The sequence below is a fragment of the Rhinoderma darwinii genome, chromosome 4 (genome assembly GCF_050947455.1).
Source record: "Rhinoderma darwinii isolate aRhiDar2 chromosome 4, aRhiDar2.hap1, whole genome shotgun sequence".
Taxonomy (NCBI): Eukaryota; Metazoa; Chordata; class Amphibia; order Anura; family Rhinodermatidae; genus Rhinoderma; species Rhinoderma darwinii.
The window spans coordinates 35,936,648-35,960,338 of NC_134690.1; the positions used below are offsets into that span (position 1 = coordinate 35,936,648).

Consider the following 23,691-nt stretch of genomic DNA (forward strand, 5'->3'; position numbering starts at 1 on the left):
TGACTGAATAATACCACCGTACAGTGACTAAATAATACCACCATACAGTGACTGAATAATACCACTATACAGAGACTACATAATACCCTCATACAGCAACTGAATAATACCTCAATAGCGTGACTGAATAATACCTCCATACAGTCACTAAATAATACTATCATGCAATAATTGAATAATACCACCATATAGTAACTGAATAATACCACCATATACTGACTGAATAATACCTCCATACAGTGACTATATAATACTACCATGCAGTAACTGAATAATACCACCATACACTGACTGAATAATATCACCATACAGTGACTGAATAATACCTCCATACAGTAACTGAATAATACCTCCATACAGTAACTGAATAATACCACCATACAGTGACTGAATAATACCACCGTACAATGACTGAATAATAATACCATACACTGACTGAATAATACTACCATACACTGACTGAATAATACCTCCATTCAGTGACTGAATAATAGCTCGATACAGCTGACCGCTCTTCAAACTGTATTTGCGTCACATTTTCTTCCACTCCTTCTTCATCCTCATCTTCTTCACTATTGAACCACAAATAAAAAAGTTACATACAAACAGGGTTATTTCTAGAAAATGTATCCACATATCTCCCCACCCGAGGAGGTATAAACAATTTTTATTAATTTTAAAGCGGTTTTCTCATAATGATCATTTATCGGCTGTCTACAGGATGTGTTGCTGCAAACGATCAACTATCTCCGGCAGCACCATAGAAAGTGAATGGAGCAGTGGCCAAGAATGCACAGTACCGATCCATTCACATAGGGCACTTCAGGACACCTGTTCTTGGGATAGGTGAGGGTCCCAGTGGTCGAACCACCACTGATCAGACATTTATAACCTATTCCATGGATCGGGGATAAATGATCATATTGAGAATACCCCTTTAATGCTTACTGTGACTAAATAATACCCTCATACAGTAACTGAACAATACCACCATACAGTGACTAGATAATATTACCATACAGTGACTGAATAATATCACCGTACAGTGACTGAATAATACCTCCATACAGTGACTGAATAATATCTCCATACAGTGACTGAATAATATCTCCATACAGTGACTGAATAATATCTCCATACAGTGACTGAATAATACCACCGTACAGTGACTAAATAATACCACCATACAGTGACTGAATAATACCACTATACAGAGACTACATAATACTATCATGCAGTAATTGAATAATACCACCATATAGTAACTGAATAATACCACCATATACTGACAGAATAATACCTCCATACAGTGACTATATAATACTACCATGCAGTAACTGAATAATACCACCATACAGTAACTGAATAATACCACCATACACTGACTGAATAATACCACCATACAGTGACTTTATAATACTACTACCACGCAGTAACTGAATAATACCTCCATACAGTAACTGAATAATACCACCGTACAATGACTGAATAATAATACCATACACTGACTGAATAATACTACCATACACTGACTGAATAATACTACCATACACTGACTGAATAATACCTCCATTCAGTGACTGAATAATAGCTCGATACAGCTGACCTCTCTTCCAACTGTATTTGTGTCAAATTTTCTTCCACTCCTTCTTCATCCTCATCTTCTTCACTATTGAACCACAAATAAAAAAGTTACATACAAACAGGGTTATTTCTAGAAAATGTATCCACATATCTCCCCACCCGAGGAGGCATAAACAATTTTTATTAATTTGTAAGCGGTTTTCTGATAATGATCATTTATCGGCTGTCTACAGGATGTGTCGCTGCGCATGATCAACTATCTCCGGCAGCGCCATAGCAAGTGAATGGAGCAGTGGCCAAGAATGCACAGTACCGCTTCATTCACATAGGGCACTTCAGGACACCTGTTCTTGGGATAGGTGAGGGTCCCAGTGGTCGAACCACCACTGATCAGACATTTATAACCTATTCCATGGATCGGGGATAAATGATCATATTGAGAATAACCCTTTAATGCTTACTGTGACTAAATAATACCCTCATATATTAACTGAATAATACCACCATACAGTGACTAGATAATACCAGCATAATGTGACTGAATAATATCTCCGTACAGTGACTGAATAATACCCTCAAACAGTAACTGAATAATACCACCATTCAGTGACTGAATAATACCACCATACAGTGACTAGATAACACCAGCATAATGTGACTGAATAATATCACCGTACAGTGACTGAATAATACTTCCATACAGTGACTAAATAATACCTCCATACAGTGACTAAATAATATCTCCATACAGTGACTGAATAATACCACCATACAGAGACTACATAATACCCTCATACAGTAACTGAATAATACCTCCATACCGTGACTGAATAATACCTCCATACAGTCACTAAATAATACTATCATGCAGTAATTGAATAATACCACCATAAAGTAACTGAATAATACCACCATACAGTGACTGAATAATAATACCTCCATATAGTGACTAAAAAATACTGCCATGCAGTAACTGAATAACACCACCATACAGTAACTGAATAACACCACCATACAGTAACTGAATAATACCACCATACACTGACTGAATAATACCTCCATACAGTGACTTTATAATACTACTACCACGCAGTAACTGAATAATACTTCCATACAGTCACTAAATAATACTATCATGCAGTAATTGAATAATACCACCATAAAGTAACTGAATAATACCACCATACAGTGACTGAATAATAATACCTCCATATAGTGATTAAAAAATACTGCCATGCAGTAACTGAATAACACCACCATACAGTAACTGAATAATACCTCCATACAGTGACTATATAATACTACCATGCAGTAACTGAATAATACCACCATACACTGACTGAATAATACCTCCATACAGTGACTAAATAATACCACCATACAGTGACTAAATAATACCACCATACAGTGACTGAATAATACCACCATACAGTAACTGAATAATACCACTATACACTGACTGAATAATACCTCCATACAGTGACTATATAATACTACCATGCAGTAACTGAATGATACCACCATTCACTGACTGAATAATACCTCCATACAGTGACTAAATAATACCACCATACAGTGACTAAATAATACCACCATACAGTGACTGAATAATACCACCATACAGTAACTGAATAATACCACCATACAATGACTGAATAATAGCTGCAGACACTGACAGAATAATACCACCATACACTAAGGCCTCATTCACACGACAGGGTCCGAGTGTCGGGCGGGAAAATCGGCCCTTTTTGGCCGATTTTCCCGGCCGGTTTGCATCCGTTCCGGGCCGAGTTCCGTTTTTACCGGCCGATTTGGACCCGATTTGCATCCGTTTTTTTCCCTGTCCGTTTTAAAATCGGATAAATTTCATTTACATTTTTTGCCACACACAGCCCTTTGTAGATAATGCCACAGCCCCCCTGGTAGGTAATGCCACACAGCCCCCTGTAGGTGATGCCACACAGCCCCCTGTAGGTGATGCCACCAAGTCCCCTGTAGGTGATGCCACCAAGTCCCCTGTAGGTGATGCCACCAAGTCCCCTGTAGGTGATGCCACCCAGCCACCTGTAGGTGATGCCACCCAGCCCCCTGTAGGCGATGCCACACAGCCACCTGTAGGCGATGCCATACAGCCACCTGTAGGCGATGCCACCCTGCCCCCTGTAGGCGATGCCACCCTGCCCCCTGTAGGTGATGCCACACAGCCCCCTGCAGGCGATGACACCCAGCCCCCTGCAGGCGATGCCACCCTGCCTCCTGTAGGCGATGCCACCCTGCCCCCTGTAGGCGATGCCACCCAGCCCCCTGTAGGCGATGCCACCCAGCCCCCTGTAGGCGATGCCACCCAGCCCCCTGTAGGTGATGCCACCCAGCCCCCTGTAGGTGGTGCCACCAAGCCCCCTGTAGGTGATGCCACCAAGCCCCCTGTAGGTGATGCCACCAAGCCCCCTGTAGGTGATGCCACCAAGTCCCCTGTAGGTGATGCCACACAGCCCCCTGTAGGTTGCACCCATCCCCCCCTTCCAGGAGAAGTCACTGACTTCAATGTCCATATATGGACAGTGGAGTCACTGACTTCTCTTGGAGAGGAATTCCCTGCCACAGGTCGGGAATTCCGCTTCAGAAGTGAGTGACGTCACTGTCCATATATGGACAGTGTAGTCACTCACTTCTCCTGTAGCGGAATCCCCGGCCATAGAGTCGGGGATTCCGCTGCAGAAGTGAGTGACATCGCTGTGTCCATATATGGACAGTGTAGTCACTCACTTCTCCTGTAGTGGAATCCCCGGCCATAGAGTCGGGGATTCCGCTGCAGAAGTGAGTGACATCGCTGTGTCCATATATGGACAGTGTAGTCACTCACTTCTCCTGTAGCGGAATCCCCGGCCATAGAGTCGGGATTCAGCTGCAGAAGTGAGTGACATCGCTGTGTCCATATATGGACAGTGTAGTCACTTACTTCTCCTGTAGCGGCATCCCCGGCCATAGAGTGGAGGATTCCGCTGCAGAAGTGAGTGACATCGCTGTGTCCATATATGGACAGTGTAGTCACTTACTTCTCCTGTAGCGGCATCCCCGGCCATAGAGTCGGGGGATTCCGCTGCAGAAGTGAGTGACTTCGCTGTGTCCATATATGGACAGTGTAGTCACGCACTTCTCCTGTAGCGGAATCCCCAATCCCCGGTCGGGGATTGGGGATTTCGACTCCTACAGGGAGCAAAAAAAGACCCTCCTCCTCCTCCTCCTCACATGCACTCTGCACTGTGAGGAGGAGGAGAGAGAGTGCGCGAGCGACGGTAGACCCGGCCATCACTCAAGACATATTCTGGTGATGGCCGTGTATTACCCGGCCCCATAGATTTCGGTACCCGGCCGAAAACAGGGCATGTCCCATTTTTTGACGGCCGGTTTTCCCGGCCGTCAAAAAATTGGTCGTGTGAATAGCCCCATTAGGGGTCTATTGTTCCTAATGCAGCCGGGTGCCGGCCAATTTATGAAGGGCCGGCACCCGGCCGGGAAACCCTGTCGTGTGAATTCCGCCTAACTGAATAATACCTCCATACAGTGACTGAATAATACCACCATAGAGTGACTGAATAATACCACCATTCAGTGACTGAATAATACCACCATACAGTGACTGAATAATACCACCATACAGTGACTAAATAATACCTCCATACAGTGACTAAATAATACCTCCATACAGTGACTGAATAATACCACCATACACTGACTGAATAATACCACCATACAGTGACTGAATAATAGCTCCAAACAGTAAATGAATAATAACTCCATACAGTAACTGAATAATACCACCATACAGTGACTGTATAGTAGCTCCATACAGTCAATGAATAATACCTCCATACAGTCAATGAATAATACCTCCATACAGTATTTAAATAATAACTCCATACAGTGACTGAATACCACCATTCACTGACTGAATAATACCACCATACAGTGACTAAATAATACCACCATACAGTTACTGAATAATACCACCATACAGTGACTGAATAATACCACCATACAGTGACTGAATAATACCACCATACAGTGACTGAATAAAACCACCGTACAGTGACTAAATAATACCACCATAGAGTGACTTAATAATACCACCATGCAGTGACTGAATAATACCACCATGTAGTGACTGAATAATACCACCATGCTGGATCTATTGCACTAAGAATACCAGTGGTGCCCTGCAGACGCCATTGACTTTTAATGGGTCAGCTGGGCTCCGCCGAAGTGTCCGTCATTTTGACAGGAAAAATATAATCCTTTTTGTTCTACAGACTTACGGTATTTCCTCAAGGGTAATCCAAAAAGGATCATCTCCATATCCTGATGGCCTGGAAGAGAAAATAGAAATCCAGTTAGAATAACAAAACTGAAACCTACCAAAAAAAATCATCTATCATATTTGGCAAGGATGTGGTGTCCGAGGCACAGTTAGCTCTGCCCACAGCCCGACCTGCAAGAAGCCTGTGAGGAAGGAGATGTGAGTGCTCAGTCTGTCTGTTGTTTGTGCCTCCATTTGTCTGTGAGACTGAGTGTTTGTGTGTGTATAAATTCTAGTATGTGGGTATGTGTGTCTTTGTGTGTGTGTGTGTGTGTGTGTGTGTGTGTGTGTGTGTGTGTGTGTGTGTGCCTAAGTGCCTATATATGTATCTGTATAGTGGCGTAGCTATAGAGATCGCATCGGTCGCTACTGCGACCGGGCCCCCAAGCCTGTGGAGCCCGCATGGCCCCGTTGCCACCCATTACTGACCGCTCTTCCAACTGTATTTGCGTCCTCAGGACGCAAATACAGTTCAGTGCAATGCTGGAGTCCTGCTCCAGTATTCACTGTGCCGCGAGCGGCTCGGCGCAGGCAGGCGCGATGTAGTGAGTCACTCACAGCACAGACCGGAGGAGAAGGATTCTCCACCCATCGTGGGAATGGGGATAAGTAAGTAATTATGTTATTATTTTTCTATTAGGTATGTACATATGGGGGCATTATACTGGGTATGGGAGAGGGGCTCATATGGCAGCTGCTGAGGGGGCATCATACTATATGGGGGGCATTATACTGTATGGAACAGCTATGGGGGGCATTATAATCTATGGGGAAGCTATATGAGGCATTATACTGTATAGGGGCATTATACTGTATAGGACAGCTGAGGGGGCATTATACTGTATGGGGGGCATTATACTGTATGGGACTTCTAAGGGGGCATTATAATGTATGGGGGGCATTATACTGTATAGGACACCTAAAGGTGGCATTTTACTGTATGTGGGCATTATTTTGTATGTGGCAGCTATAGAGTGCATTATACTGTATGGGGAGCATTATACTGTGTGGGGCAGCTATAGGATGCATTATACTGTATGGGGGCATTGTACTGTATAGGACAGCTAAGGGGGGCATTATACTGTGTGGGGCATTATACTGTATAGGACAGCTAATGGGGCATTATACTGTATGGGGGCATTATACTGTATAGGACAGCTAAGGGGGGCATTATACTGTATGTGGCAGCTATGGAGGGCATTCTACTGTATGGGGAGCATTATACTGTATGGGGCAGCTATAGGGGGCATTATACTGTATCTTATCCTGTATGTGGCAAAATGGAGGGCATAATACTGTATGGGGGCATTATACTGTATAGGACAGCTAAGGGGGGGGAATTATACTGTATGGGGCATTATATTGTATGGGACAGCTATGGGGGGCAATATACTGTACTGTGCAGTCCATTATCCATTTATTTCTATTGAGGCACTTCATTTATTACTGCCCCCTATATTTCACTTATAGTATTACACTTGCACACACACTATTCATTTATTATTTCTTACTACACATCCCATGCACCACACACCACTCCCCTCAAGACTAGTGGGAGTGGCTATTATTATTTAAAGCACCTGCTCGCCCTTTCATCAGCATTTCTGGCCTGGCTGTGTCCATTTGTAAGTATGGCCTTTGTCGGTGTTTTTGTATATGTCCCTGTGTTTTTATCTGTACTGTGCAGATATAGGGGGCATTATACTGTATAGGGCATTATACTGTATGTGGCAGCTATGTAGGGCACTATGGTGTATGGGGGAATTATACTGAATGGGGCAGCTATAGGGGGCATTATACCGTATGGGGGCAATAGACTGTACGGAGCAGCTATAGGGGGCATTATACTGTATGGGGGCATTATACTGTATGTGGCAGCAATGGAGGGCATTATACTGTATGGGGGCATTATACTGTATAGGACAGCTAAGGGGGCATTTTACTATATGGAGGGCATTATACTGTATGGGATAGCTATTGTGGGCATTATACTGTATGGGGCAGCTATAAGGGGGCTTAAAATACTGTATGGGGGCAATATACTGTATGTGGCAGCTATGGTGGGCATTATACTGTATGGGGGCACTATACTGTATGGGCGCATTATACTGTATGGGACAGCTATGGGGGCTTTATACTGTATGTGGCAGCAATGGAGGGCATAATACTGTATGGGGCATTATATTGTATGGGACAGCTATGGGGGGCAATATACTGTACTGTGCAGTCCATTATCCATTTATTTCTATTGAGGCACTTCATTTATTACTGCCCCCTATATTTCACTTATAGTATTACACTTGCACACACACTATTCATTTATTATTTCTTACTACACATCCCATGCACCACACACCACTCCCCTCAAGACTAGTGGGAGTGGCTATTATTATTTAAAGCACCTGCTCGCCCTTTCATCAGCATTTCTGGCCTGGCTGTGTCCATTTGTAAGTATGGCCTTTGTCGGTGTTTTTGTATATGTCCCTGTGTTTTTATCTGTACTGTGCAGATATAGGGGGCATTATACTGTATAGGGCATTATACTGTATGTGGCAGCTATGTAGGGCACTATGGTGTATGGGGGAATTATACTGAATGGGGCAGCTATAGGGGGCATTATACCGTATGGGGGCAATAGACTGTACGGAGCAGCTATAGGGGGCATTATACTGTATGGGGGCATTATACTGTATGTGGCAGCAATGGAGGGCATTATACTGTATGGGGGCATTATACTGTATAGGACAGCTAAGGGGGCATTTTACTATATGGAGGGCATTATACTGTATGGGATAGCTATTGTGGGCATTATACTGTATGGGGCAGCTATAAGGGGGCTTAAAATACTGTATGGGGGCAATATACTGTATGTGGCAGCTATGGTGGGCATTATACTGTATGGGGGCACTATACTGTATGGGCGCATTATACTGTATGGGACAGCTATGGGGGCTTTATACTGTATGTGGCAGCAATGGGGGGCATGATACTGTATGGGACAGCTATGGGGCATTATACTATATTGGACATTATAGTGCATGGGGCAGCTATGGGTGCCATTATACTGTATGGGGGCATTATACTGTATGTGGCGGCAATAGGGGGCATTATACTGTATGGGGCATTATATTGTATGGAGTGCATTATACTCTATGGGGGCATTATATTGTATGGGGCAGCTATGGGTCGCAATATACTATATATATGGGGCAGCCATGGGGGTATGATACTGTGGAGGCAGCTATGGGGGGCATTATACTGAGTGGTGGCATCTATGGGGCATTACACTGTGTGGGCAGCTATGGGGGCATTATGCTGTGTGTGGGCAGTTATGGGGGCATTATACCGTGTAGGGGCAGCTATGGGGCATTATACTGTGGGGTCAGCTATGGGAGGCATTATACTGTGGAGGCATTCATGGGGTCTGTCGTGCAAGGCGGCTGGGTAAGGTGTGCATGCAGTAATTTAATAATACCACCATATAGTAACTGAATAATACCACCATACACTGACTGAATAATACCTCCATACAGTGACTATATAATACTACCATGCAGTAACTGAATAATACCACCATACACTGACTGAATAATACCTCCATACAGTGACTAAATAATACCACCATACAGTGACTAAATAATACCACCATACACTGACTGAATAATACCTCCATACAGTGACTATATAATACTACCATGCAGTAACTGAATAATACCACCATTCACTGACTGAATAATACCTCCATACAGTGACTAAATAATACCACCATACAGTGACTAAATAATACCACCATACAGTGACTGAATAATACCACCATACAGTAACTGAATAATACCACCATACACTGACTGAATAATAGCTGCAGACACTGACAGAATAATACCACCATACACTAAGGCCTCATTCACACGACAGGGTCCGAGTGTCGGCCGGGAAAATCAGCGGTTTTTGGGCGATTTTCCCGGCCGGTCTGCATCCGGTTTGCATCCGTTTCGGACCGAGTTGCCGTTTTTACCGGCCGATTTGGACCCGATTTGCATCCGTTTTTTTCCCTGTCCGTTTTAAAATCGGATGAATTTCATTTACATTTTTTGCCACACACAGCCCTTTGTAGATAATGCCACAGCCCCCCTGGTAGGTAATGCCACCCAGCCCCCTGTAGGTAATGCCACACAGCCCCCTGTTGGTGATGCCACATATATGGACAGTGTAGTCACTCACTTCTCCTGTAGCGGAATCCCCGGCCATAGAGTGGGGGATTCCGCTGCAGGGGTGTGTGACATCACTGTGTCCATATATGGACAGTGTAGTCACTCACTTCTCCTGTAGCGGAATCCCCGGCCATAGAGTCGGGGATTCCGCTGCAGAAGTGAGTGACATCGCTGTGTCCATATATGGACAGTGTAGTCACTCACTTCTCCTGTAGCGGAATCCCCGGCCATAGAGTCGGGGATTCAGCTGCAGAAGTGAGTGACATCGCTGTGTCCATATATGGACAGTGTAGTCACTTACTTCTCCTGTAGCGGCATCCCCGGCCATATAGTCGGGGATTCCGCTACAGAAGTGAGTGACATCGCTGTGTCCATATATGGACAGTGTAGTCACTTACTTCTCCTGTAGCGGCATCCCCGGCTATAGAGTCGGGTATTCCGCTGCAGAAATGAGTGACTTCGCTGTGTCCATATATGGACAGTGTAGTCACGCACTTCTCCTGTAGCGGAATCCCCAATCCCCGGTCAGGGATTGGGGATTTCGACTCTTACAGGGAGCAAAAAAGACCCTCCTCCTCCTCCTCACATGCACTCTGCACTGTGAGGAGGAGGAGAGAGAGTGCGCGAGAGACGGTAGACCCGGCCATCACTGAGGACATATTCCGGTGATGGCCGTGTATTACCCGGCCCCATAGACTTCTATGGGAGCCGGACGGCCGGGTACCCCGCCAAAAATAGGGCATGTCCCATTTTTTGACAGCCGGTTTTTCCAGCCATCAAAAAATTGGTCGTGTGAATAGCCCTATTAGGGGTCTATTGTTCCTAATGCAGCCGGGTGCCGGCCGATTTATGAACGGCCGGCACCCGGCCGGGAAACCCTGTCGTGTGAATTCCGCCTAACTGAATAATACCTCTATACAGTGACTGAATAATACCACCATAGAGTGACTGAATAATACCACCATTCAGTGACTGAATAATACCACCATACAGTGACTGAATAATACCACCATACAGTGACTAAATAATACCTCCATACAGTGACTAAATAATACCTCCATACAGTGACTGAATAATACCACCATACACTGACTGAATAATACCACCATACAGTGACTGAATAATAGCTCCAAACAGTAACTGAATAATAACTCCATACAGTAACTGAATAATAACTCCATACAGTAACTGAATAATACCACCATACAGTGACTGTATAGTAGCTCCATACAGTCAATGAATAATACTTCCATACAGTCAATGAATAATACCTCCATACAGTATTTGAATAATACCTCCATACAGTGACTGAATACCACCATTCACTGACTGAATAATACCACCATACAGTGACTAAATAATACCACCATACAGTTACTGAATAATACCACCATACAGTGACTGAATAATACCACCATACACTGACTGAATAATACCACCGTACAGTGACTGAATAATACCACCATACACTGACTGAATAATACCACCATACAGTGACTGAATAATACCACCATACAGTGACTGAATAATACCACCGTACAGTGACTAAATAATACCACCATAGAGTGACTTAATAATACCACCATGCAGTGACTGAATAATACCACCATGTAGTGACTGAATAATACCACCATGCTGGATCTATTGCACTAAGAATACCACTGGTGCCCTGCAGACGCCATTGACTTTTAATGGGTCAGCTGGGCTCCGCCGAAGTGTCCGTCATTTTGACAGGAAAAATATAATCCTTTTTGTTCTACAGACTTACGGTATTTCCTCAATGGTAATCCAAAAAGGATCATCTCCATATCCTGATGGCCTGGAAGAGAAAATACAAATCCAGTTAGAATAACAAAACTGAAACCTACCAAAAAAATCATCTATAATATTTGGCAAGGATGTGGTGCCCGAGGCACAGTTATCTCTACCCACAGCCCGACCTGCAAGAAGCCTGTGAGGAAAGAGATGTGTGTGCTCAGTCTGTCTGTTGTTTGTGCCTCCATTTGTCTGTGTTTGTGTGTGTATAAATTCCAGTATGTGTGTGTGTGTGTGTGTTTAAGTGCCTATATATGTATCTGTATAGTGGCGTAGCTATAGAGATCGCATCGGTCGCAGCTGCAACCGGGCCCCCAAGCCTGTGGAGCCCGTAGGGCCCCGTTGGCACCCAGTGCTGACCGCTCTTCCAACTGTATTTGCGTCCTCAGGACACAAATACAGTTCAGTGCAATGCTGGAGTCCTGCTCCAGTATTCACTGTGCCGCGAGCGGCTCGGCGCAGGCAGGCGCGATGTAGTGAGTCACTCACAGCACAGACCGGAGGAGAAGGATTCTCCACCCATCGTGGGAATGGGGATAGGTAAGTAATTATGTTATTATTTTTCTATTAGGTATGTACATATGGGAGCATTATACTGGGTATGGGAGGGGGGCTCATATGGTAGCTGCTGAGGGGGCATCATACTATATGGGGGGCATTATACTGTATGGAACAGCTATGGGGGCCATTATAATCTATGGGGCAGCTATATGGGGCATTATACTGTATGGGGGCATTATACTGTATAGGACAGCTGAGGGGGCATTATACTGTATGGGGGGCATTATACTGTATGGGACGTCTAAGGGGGCATTATAATGTATGGGGGCCATTATACTGTATAGGACAGCTAAAGGTGGCATTTTACTGTATGTGGGCATTATTTTGTATGTGGCAGCTATAGAGGGCATTATACTGTATGGGGAGCATTATACTGTGTGGGGCAGATATAGGTTGCATTATACTGTATGGGGGCATTATACTGTAAAGGACAGCTAAGGGGGGCATTATACTGTGTGGGGCATTATACTGTATAGGACAGCTAAGGGGGGCATTATACGGTATGTGGCAGCTATGGAGGGCATTCTACTGTATGGGGAGCATTATACTGTATGGGGCAGCTATAGGGGGCATTATACTGTATGGGGGCATTATACTGTATGTGGCAGTAATGGAGGGAATAATACTGTATGGGGGCATTATACTGTATAGGACAGCTAAGGGGGGAATTATACTGTATGGGGCATTATATTGTATGGGACAGCTATGGGGGGCATTATACTGTACTGTGCAGATAAAGGGGGCATTATACTGTATAGGGCATTATACTGTATGTGGCAGCTATGTAGTGCACTATAGTGTATGGGGGAATTATACTGAATGGGGCAGCTATAGGGGGCATTATACCGTATGGGGGCAATATACTGTACGGAGCAGCTATAGGGGGCATTATACTGTATGGGGGCATTATACTGTATGTGGCGGCAATGGAGGGCATTATACTGTATGGGGGCATTATACTGTATAGGACAGCTAAGGGGTCATTTTACTATATGGAGGGCATTATACTGTATGGGATAGCTATTGGGGGCATTATACTGTATGGGGCAGCTATAAGGGGGCTTAAAATACTGTATGGGGTTAATATACTGTATGTGGCAGCTATGGTGGGCATTATACTGTATGGGGGCACTATACTGTATGGGGGCATTATACTGTATGGGACAGCTATGGGGGCTTTATACCGTATGTGGCAGCAATGGGGGGCATGATACTGTATGGGACAGCTATGGGGCATTATACTATATTGGACATTATAGTGCATGGGGCAGCTATAGGTGTCATTATACCGTATGGGGGCATTATACTGTATGTGGAGGCAATAGGGGGCATTATACTGTATAGGGCATTATATTGTATGGAGTGCATTATACTCTATGGGGGGCATTATATTGTATGGGGCAACTATGGGTCGCAATATACTGTGGGGGCAGCCATGGGGGGGCATGATACTGTGGAGGCAGCTATGGGGAGCATTATACTGTGTGGTGGCATCTATGGGGCATTACACTGTGTGGGCAGCTATGGGGGCATTATGCTGTGTGTGGGCAGTTATCGGGGCATTATACAGTGTGGGTACAGCTATGGGGCATTATACTGTGGGGTCAGCTATGGGAGGCATTATACTGTGGAGGCATTCATGGGGTCTGTCGTGCAAGGCGGCTGGGTAAGGTGTGTTCAGGGGTCTGGTGCTGTTGGGAAGGAGTAGGGGGTCCAAGCTGAATTTTTGCTCCAGGGCCCTTTAGCTACGCCCCTGTATCTGTAAGTGTATATATTTCTGTGTGTGCATCTACTACATTATCTGTGTTCAGAGTTATGACTGTGTGTTATCTGTGGTGTTACATAGGACTGCAGGTGATATCTACTACATTATCTGTACTCAGAGAGTTATCACTGTGTGTTATCTGTGGTGTTACATAGGACTGCAGGTGACATCTACTACATTATCTGTACTAAGAGTTATCACAGTGTGTTATCTGTGGTGTTACATAGGACTGCAGGTGACATCTACTACATTATCTGTACTCAGAGAGTTATCACTGTGTTATCTGTGGTGTTACATAGGACTGCATGTAACATCTACATTATCTGTACTCAGAGTTATCACTGGGTGTAGAGCTGGTCGATTTTTCAAAAAAAAGAAAATCTAGATTTTTGTCAATCATTTTTGATTTGATTCAAGATTTTCTTATTTTTAGGAGTAATTAAGGAATTACTATGCATGCAATTCCCATATCTCAAAAAAAATACCAGGACACAATTCTTTACATTAGAGTTATCCAATAATATATATTGATTATCAGGATTGTCCCTCAGCTGCTACGTGTGATCATGCTCACTTATAAAAGGCACAATGCTGATAACCATCATATATATATATATTTGGCTCAGAGAATAAGAAGAGCAACTATGAGTGCAGAGGAACGCCAGGAACAACGAGAAACCACTTCCCAAAACAAGGCGTTAAGAAGGCAAAACCCTGAAGTAAGACGACCCTGTAATGAAGAACGTCGTTCTCAAAGAGCACAATTATAAATACTTATCATTCCTTTTACTAGCAAACCCGTGTAACGAGCTTTCTATACTAGTATAATATGTCTCTCCTAGATAAACACACTTAAATAATGGAATCTATATATATATATATATATATTCCCATAGATGATACCGTATTATCGTCCTTTATGTAGACATATTAGCACTCACCCCGGGATTACTCATATATCATCTACTTGGAAGATTCCTATATCCAACACTAGAGAAATAGGCTCATTATTCAATAAGATAATTACCAGAAATACACCTCCGTCTCCTCAACTTTCTTCCTCCAACTGTTTAAGAAATAAAAAAAAATACCAATATTACACATAATTGTTCTTGAAAGGAATATAAAATATACTATTGTTCTCTGTTATAATATACGAAACCGTCGATACAAGGAGGAGGAGTTTCTCATAGCAACCAATCAGATTGCAGCTTTTATATATGGTATATTTTCCCTGGGCTTTGATTGCCTGATGGGAAAACGTGAGTGGTGATGTCAAAAGGGATCCTACATAAAAACAGGGTTGTGTCTAGAACATTTTTTCATAAAGCCTCCACACCCCAGGAGGCAAAAGCATTTTTCATTACTATCAATGCCTACTGCTTTCTGTGACTGAATAATACCCCCATACAGTGAATACCACCATACACTAACTGAATAATACCCCCACATCACCATACAGTTATGTCATTACAGTTTGATTCGTGGAGCCCCAAACTTTAAAACTACCACCAATCGAGGGACATCGGCTCTATCAAGTACAGCCGTCCTTATCAGGAACGTTGCATATGGTTTACTGTTTACTCAGGCACAGGGGCTCGTCCATATGATCTACTGTGCCTGGTACTACAGCTCAAGGCATCTCCTTCCTGTAAGGCATAGCCATACTCATATGTACAGGGCCGTTTCTGTGCAGATTAGACCCCGGTCAGACCCACACAGATCAAACATTCTAAGAATAGGCCATCGAATGTTAAATTCCAGGTAGTGAAGCGGAAACTTCCTTTGTGGTCTAGGGTATTAACCCCTTTGCGCAGCACAACGTAATAGCACGTCGTGGGGCTGAAGGTGATGTATCGAGGGGGCTCACGCGCTGAGCCCACTCCATATGCTGTGGGTATCAGCTGTGTATTACAGTTGACACCCAGTACTAACGGCCAGGAACAGCGATCGCAATGTTCCTGGCCGTGTAAACCGTCAAATGCTGCGGTAAAAAAAAAAGTTTAAAGAGAGGGAGCGGCCCCGTCCGACACCTCGTCTTCCTCCCACAACGCGATCGTAGGGTGCTGATGGTTGTAATGGCAGCCCAGGGCCCTAATAAAGGCCCCGAGGTCTGCTTTCACTCTGCCTCTGTTAAAGGGAATGTGACGCTAGAAAAAAATGTTGTTTTTTTTTAGTTAAACAATTAGTGTATAGGTGATTAAACATTGTTCTAATTTTTTTAATTTTTTTCACGAGTCAGGAAATATTATAAATTAGATTCTAATTTATAATATTTCCCAGTGCTGGTCACTAGATGGAGCAATTCCCAAAATTGCAGCATTGCATGTGGTAAAGCAACCACATTGCTTTATGCTGCAAAATTTGAGAAAACTCACTCGCTCTAGTGAGCTCTCAGAATCCCCCCTCCTTTATCCTGGCTAGTGCCGGGAGAAACGAGGGGATTGAACGGTCAAACCTCCTACACTGTGTGTCGCCATTTTTTGAGCTAACACACAGTGTAGTAGGTTTACATACACTAGTAAACACACAGTAAAACACTTACATACACAGCATTATACTGTGTGGGGCAGCTATAGGATGCATTATAATGTATGGGGGCATTGTACTGTATAGGACAGCTAAGGGGGGCATTATACTGTGTGGGGCATTATACTGTATAGGACAGCTAAGGGGGGCATTATACTGTATGGGGGCATTATACTGTATGGGACAGCTAAGGGGGGCATTATACTGTATGTGGCAGCTATGGGGGCTTTATACTGTATGTGGCAGCAATGGGGGGCATGATACTGTATGGGACAGCTATGGGGCATTATACTATATTGGACATTATAGTGCATGGGGCAGCTATGGGTGTCATTATACTGTATGGGGGCATTATACTGTCTGTGGCGGCATAATGGGGCATTATACTGTATGGGGCATTATATTGTATGGAGTGCATTATACTCTATGGGGGCATTATATTGTATGGGGCAGCTATGGGTCGCAATATACTGTGGGGGCAGCCATGGGGGGTATGATACTGTGGAGGCAGCTATGGGGGGCATTATACTGAGTGGTGGCATCTATGGGGCATTACACTGTGTGGGCAGCTATGGGGGCATTATGCTGTGTGTGGGCAGTTATGGGGGCATTATACCGTGTAGAGGCAGCTATGGGGCATTATACTGTGGGGTCAGCTATGGGAAGCATTATACTGTGGAGGCATTCATGGGGTCTGTCGTGCAAGGCGGCTGGGTAAGGTGTGCATGCAGTAATTTAATAATACCACCATATAGTAACTGAATAATACCACAATACACTGACTGACTAATACCTCCATACAGTGACTATATAATACTACCATGCAGTAACTGAATAATACCACCATACACTGACTGAATAATACCTCCATACAGTGACTAAATAATACCACCATACAGTGACTAAATAATACCACCATACAGTGACTGAATAATACCACCATACAGTAACTGAATAATAACACCATACACTGACTGAATAATACCTCCATACAGTGACTATATAATACTACCAAGCAGTAACTGAATAATACCACCATTCACTGACTGAATAATACCTCCATACAGTGACTAAATAATACCACCATACAGTGACTAAATAATACCACCATACAGTGACTGAATAATACCACCATACAGTGACTGAATAATACCACCATACAGTAACTGAATAATACCACCATACACTGACTGAATAATACCTCCATACAGTGACTATAAAATACTACCATGCAGTAACTGAATAATACCACCATTCACTGACTGAATAATACCTCCATACAGTGACTAAATAATACCACCATACAGTGACTAAATAATACCACCATACAGTGACTGAATAATACCACCATACAGTAACTGAATAATACCACCATACGCTGACTGAATAATAGCTACAGACACTGACAGAATAATACCATAATACACTAAGGCCTCATTCACACGACAGGGTCCGAGTGTCGGCCGGGAAAATCGGCCGTTTTTGGCCGATTTTCCCGGCCGGTTTGCATCCGGTTTGCATCCGTTCCGGGCCGAGTTGCCGTTTTTACCGGCCGATATGGACCCGATTTGCATCCGTTTTTTTCCCTGTCCGTTTTAAAATCGGATGAATTTTATTTCAATTTTTTGCCACACACAGCCCTTTGTAGATAATGCCACGTGGCCCCCCTGGTAGGTAATGCCACCCAGCCCCCTGTAGGTAATGACACACAGCCCCCTGTTGGTGATGCCACACAGCCCCCTGTAGGTCATGCCACACAGCCCCCTGTAGGTGATGCCACACAGCCCCCTGTAGGTGATGCCACCAAGTCCCCTGTAGGTGATGCCACCAAGTCCCCTGTAGGTGATGCCACCAAGTCCCCTGTAGGTGATGCCACCCAGCCCCCTGTAGGCGATGCCACACAGCCCCTTGCAGGCGATGCCACCCTGCCCCCTGTAGGCGATGCCACCCTGCCCCCTGTAGGTGATGCCACCCAGCCCCCTGCAGGCGATGCCACCCTGCCTCCTGTAGGCGATGCCACCCTGCCCCCTGTAGGCGATGCCACCCAGCCCCCTGTAGGTGATGCCACCCAGCCTCCTGTAGGTGATGTCACCCAGCCCCCTGTAGGTGATGCCACCCAGCCCCCTGTAGGTGGTGCCACCAAGCCCCCTGTAGGTGGTGCCACCAAGCCCCCTGTAGGTGATGCCACCAAGTCCCCTGTAGGTGATGCCACACAGCCCCCTGTAGGTTGCACCCATCCCCCCCTTCCAGGAGAAGTCACTGACTTCAAAGTCCATATATGGACAGTGGAGTCACTGACTTCTCCTGGAGAGGAATTCCCTGCCACAGGTCGGGAATTCCGCTTCAGAAGTGAGTGACGTCACTGTGTCCATATATGGACAGTGTAGTCACTCACTTCTCCTGTAGCGGAATCCCCGGCCATAGAGTCGGGGATTCAGCTGCAGAAGTGAGTGACATCGCTGTGTCCATATATGGACAGTGTAGTCACGCACTTCTCCTGTAGCGGAATCCCCAATCCCCGGTCGGGGATTGGGGATTTCGACTCCTACAGGGAGCAAAAAAAGACCCTCCTCCTCCTCCTCACATGCACTCTGCACTGTGAGGAGGAGGAGAGAGAGTGCGCGAGCGACAGTAGACCCGGCCATCACTCAGGACATATTCCGGTGATGGCCGTGTATTACCCGGCCCCATAGACTTCTATGGGAGCCGGGCGGCCGGGTACCCAGCCGAAAATAGGGCATTTCCCATTTTTTGACGGCCGGTTCTCCCGGCCATCAAAAAATTGGTCGTGTGAATAGCCCCATTAGGGGTCTATTGTTCCTAATGCAGCCGGGTGCCGGCCGATTTATTAACGGCCGGCACCCGGCCGGGAAACCCTGTCGTGTGAATTCTGCCTAACTCAATAATACCTCCATACAGTGACTGAATAATACCACCATAGAGTGACTGAATAACACCACCATTCAGTGACTGAATAATACCACCATACAGTGACTGAATAATACCACCATACAGTGACTAAATAATACCTCCATACAGTGACTAAATAATACCTCCATACAGTGACTGAATAATACCACCATACACTGACTGAATAATACCACCATACAGTGACTGAATAATAGCTCCAAACAGTAACTGAATAATAACTCCATACAGTAACTGAATAATACCACCATACAGTGACTGTATAGTAGCTCCATACAGTCAATGAATAATACCTCCATACAGTCAATGAATAATACCTCCATACAGTATTTGAATAATACCTCCATACAGTGACTGAATACCACCGTACAGTGACAAAATAATACCACCATACAGTTACTGAATAATACCACCATACAGTGACTGAATAATACCACCATACAGTGACTGAATAATACCACCATACAGTGACTGAATAATTACACCGTACAGTGACTAAATAATACCACCATAGAGTGACTTAATAATACCACCATGTAGTGACTGAATAATACCACCATGTAGTGACTGAATAATACCACCATGCTGGATCTATTGCACTAAGAATACCAGTGGTGCCCTGCAGACGCCATTTACTTTTAATGGGTCAGCTGGGCTCCGCAGAAGTGTACCTCATTTTGACAGGAAAAATATAATCCCTTTTGTTCTACAGACTTACGGTATTTCCTCATGGGTAATCCAAAAAGGATCATCTTCATATCCTGATGGCCTGGAAGAGAAAATACAAATCCAGTTAGAATAACAAAACTGAAACCTACCAAAAAAATCATCTATCATATTTGGCAAGGATGTGGTGTCCGAGGCACAGTTAGCTTTGCCCACAGCCCGACCTGCAAGAAGCCTGTGAGGAAAGAGATGTGAGTGCTCAGTCTATCTGTTGTTTGTGCCTCCATTTGTCTGTGAGTCTGAGTGTTTGTGTGTGTATAAATTCCAGTATGTGGGTATGTGTGTGTGTGTGTGTGTGTCTAAGTGCCTATATATGTATCTGTATAGTGGCGTAGCTATAGAGATCGCATCGGTCGCAGCTGCGACCGGGCCCCCAAGCCTGTGGAGCCCGCAGGGCCCCGTTGCCACCCAGTGCTGACCGCTCTTCCAACTGTATTTGCGTCCTCAGGACGCAAATACAGTTCAGTGTAATGCTGGAGTCCTGCTCCAGTATTCACTGTGCCGCGAGCGGCTCGGCGCAGGCAGGCACGATGTAGTGAGTCACTCACAGCACAGACCGGAGGAGAAGGATTCTCCACCCATCGTGGGAATGGGGATAGGTAAGTAATTATGTTATTATTTTTCTATTAGGTATGTACATATGGGGGCATTATACTGGGTATGGGAGGGGGGCTCATATGGTAGCTGCTGAGGGGGCATCATACTATATGGGGGGCATTATACTGTATGGAACAGCTATGGGGGGCATTATAATCTATGGGGCAGCTATATGGGGCATTATACTGTATGGGGGCATTATACTGTATAGGACAGCTGAGGGGGCATTATACTGTATGGGGGGCATTATACTGTATGGGACTTCTAAGGGGGTATTATAATGTATGGGGGGCATTATACTGTATAGGACAGCTAAAGGTGGCATTTTACTGTATGTGGGCATTATTTTGTATGTGGCAGCTATAGAGGGCATTATACTGTATGGGGAGCATTATACTGTGTGGGGCAGCTATAGGATGCATTATACTGTATGGGGGCATTGTACTGTATAAGACAGCTAAGGGGGGCATTATACTGTGTGGGGCATTATACTGTATAGGACAGCTAAGGGGGGCATTATACTGTATGTGGCAGCTATGGAGGGCATTCTACTGTATGGGGAGCATTATACTGTATGGGGCAGCTATAGGGGGCATTATACTGTATGGGGGCATTATACTGTATGTGGCAGTAATGGAGGGCATAATACTGTATGGGGGCATTATACTGTATAGGACAGCTAAGGGGGGAATTATACTGTATGGGGCATTATATTGTATGGGACTGCTATGGGGGGCATTATACTGTACTGTGCAGATATAGGGGCATTATACTGTATAGGGCATTATACTGTATGTGGCAGCTATGTAGGGCACTATAGTGTATGGGGGAATTATACTGAATGGGGCAGCTATAGGGGCAATATACTGTACGAAGCAGCTATAGGGGGCATTATACTGTATGGGGGCATTATACTGTATGTGGCAGCAATGGAGGGCATTATACTGTATGGGGGCATTATACTGTATAGGACAGCTAAGGGGCATTTTACTATATGGAGGGCATTATACTGTATGGGATAGCTATTGGGGGCTTTATACTGTATGGGGCAGCTATAAGGGGGCTTAAAATACTGTATGGGGGCAATATACTGTATGTGGCAGCTATGGTGGGCATTATACTGTATGGGGGCACTATACTGTATGGGGGCATTATACTGTATGAGACAGCTATGGGGGCTTTATACTGTATGTGGCAGCAATGGGGGGCATGATACTGTATGGGACAGCTATGGGGCATTATACTATATTGGACATTATAGTGCATGGGGCAGCTATGGGTGTCATTATACTGTATGGGGGCATTATACTGTATGTGGCGGCAATAGGGGGCATTATACTGTATGGGGCATTATATTGTATGGAGTGCATTATACTCTATGGGGGCATTATATTGTATGGGGCAGCTATGGGTCGCAATATACTGTGGGGGCAGCCATGGGGGGTATGATACTGTGGAGGTAGCTATGGGGGGCATTATACTGAGTGGTGGCATCTATGGGGCATTACACTGTGTGGGCGGCTATGGGGGCATTATGCTGTGTGTGGGCAGTTATGGGGGCATTATACCGTGTAGGGGCAGCTATGGGGCATTATACTGTGGGGTCAGCTATGGGAGGCATTATACTGTGGAGGCATTCATGGGGTCTGTCGTGCAAGGCGGCTGGGTAAGGTGTGCATGCAGTAATTAAATAATACCACCATATAGTAGCTGAATAATACCACCATACACTGACTGAATAATACCTCCATACAGTGACTATATAATACTACCATGCAGTAACTGAATAATACCACCATACACTGACTGAATAATACCTCCATACAGTGACTAAATAATACCACCATACAGTGACTAAATAATACCACCATACAGTGACTGAATAATACCACCATACAGTAACTGAATAATACCACCATACACTGACTGAATAATACCTCCATACAGTGACTATATAATACTACCATGCAGTAACTGAATAATACCACCATTCACTGACTGAATAATACCTCCATACAGTGACTAAATAATACCACCATACAGTGACTAAATAATACCACCATACAGTGACTGAATAATACCACCATACAGTAACTGAATAATACCACCATACACTGACTGAATAATACCTCCATACAGTGACTATATAATACTACCATGCAGTAACTGAATAATACCACCATTCACTGACTGAATAATACCTCCATACAGTGACTAAATAATACCACCATACAGTGACTAAATAATACCACCATACAGTGACTGAATAATACCACTATACAGTAACTGAATAATACCACCATACACTGACTGAATAATAGCTGCAGACACTGACAGAATAATACCACCATACACTAAGGCCTCATTCACACGACAGGGTCCGAGTGTCGGCCGGGAAAATCGGCCGTTTTTGGCCGATTTTCCCGGCCGGTTTGCATCCGGTTTGCATCCGTTCCGGGCCGAGTTGCCGTTTTTACCGGCCGATATGGACCCGATTTGCATCCGTTTTTTTCCCTGTCCGTTTTAAAATCGGATGAATTTTATTTACATTTTTTGCCACACACAGCCCTTTGTAGATAATGCCACAGCCCCCCTGATAGATAAATGCCACCCAG

At 44.5% G+C, this 23,691-nt stretch overlaps 1 protein-coding gene across 1 annotated transcript in view; it reads right to left on the reverse strand.

The window, feature by feature from the left end:
• The window catches only part of LOC142760397 (uncharacterized), a 45,838-nt gene that overhangs the window by 15,663 nt on the left and 6,484 nt on the right, over nt 1-23,691 (reverse strand). The window contains exons 4-5 of the mRNA XM_075863583.1: nt 1,607-1,669; nt 510-572 (exon numbers count right to left, since the gene is read on the reverse strand). Of these exons, the coding sequence (XP_075719698.1) occupies nt 510-572; nt 1,607-1,669 (126 nt within the window). The remainder of the gene's footprint in view (nt 1-509; nt 573-1,606; nt 1,670-23,691) is intronic.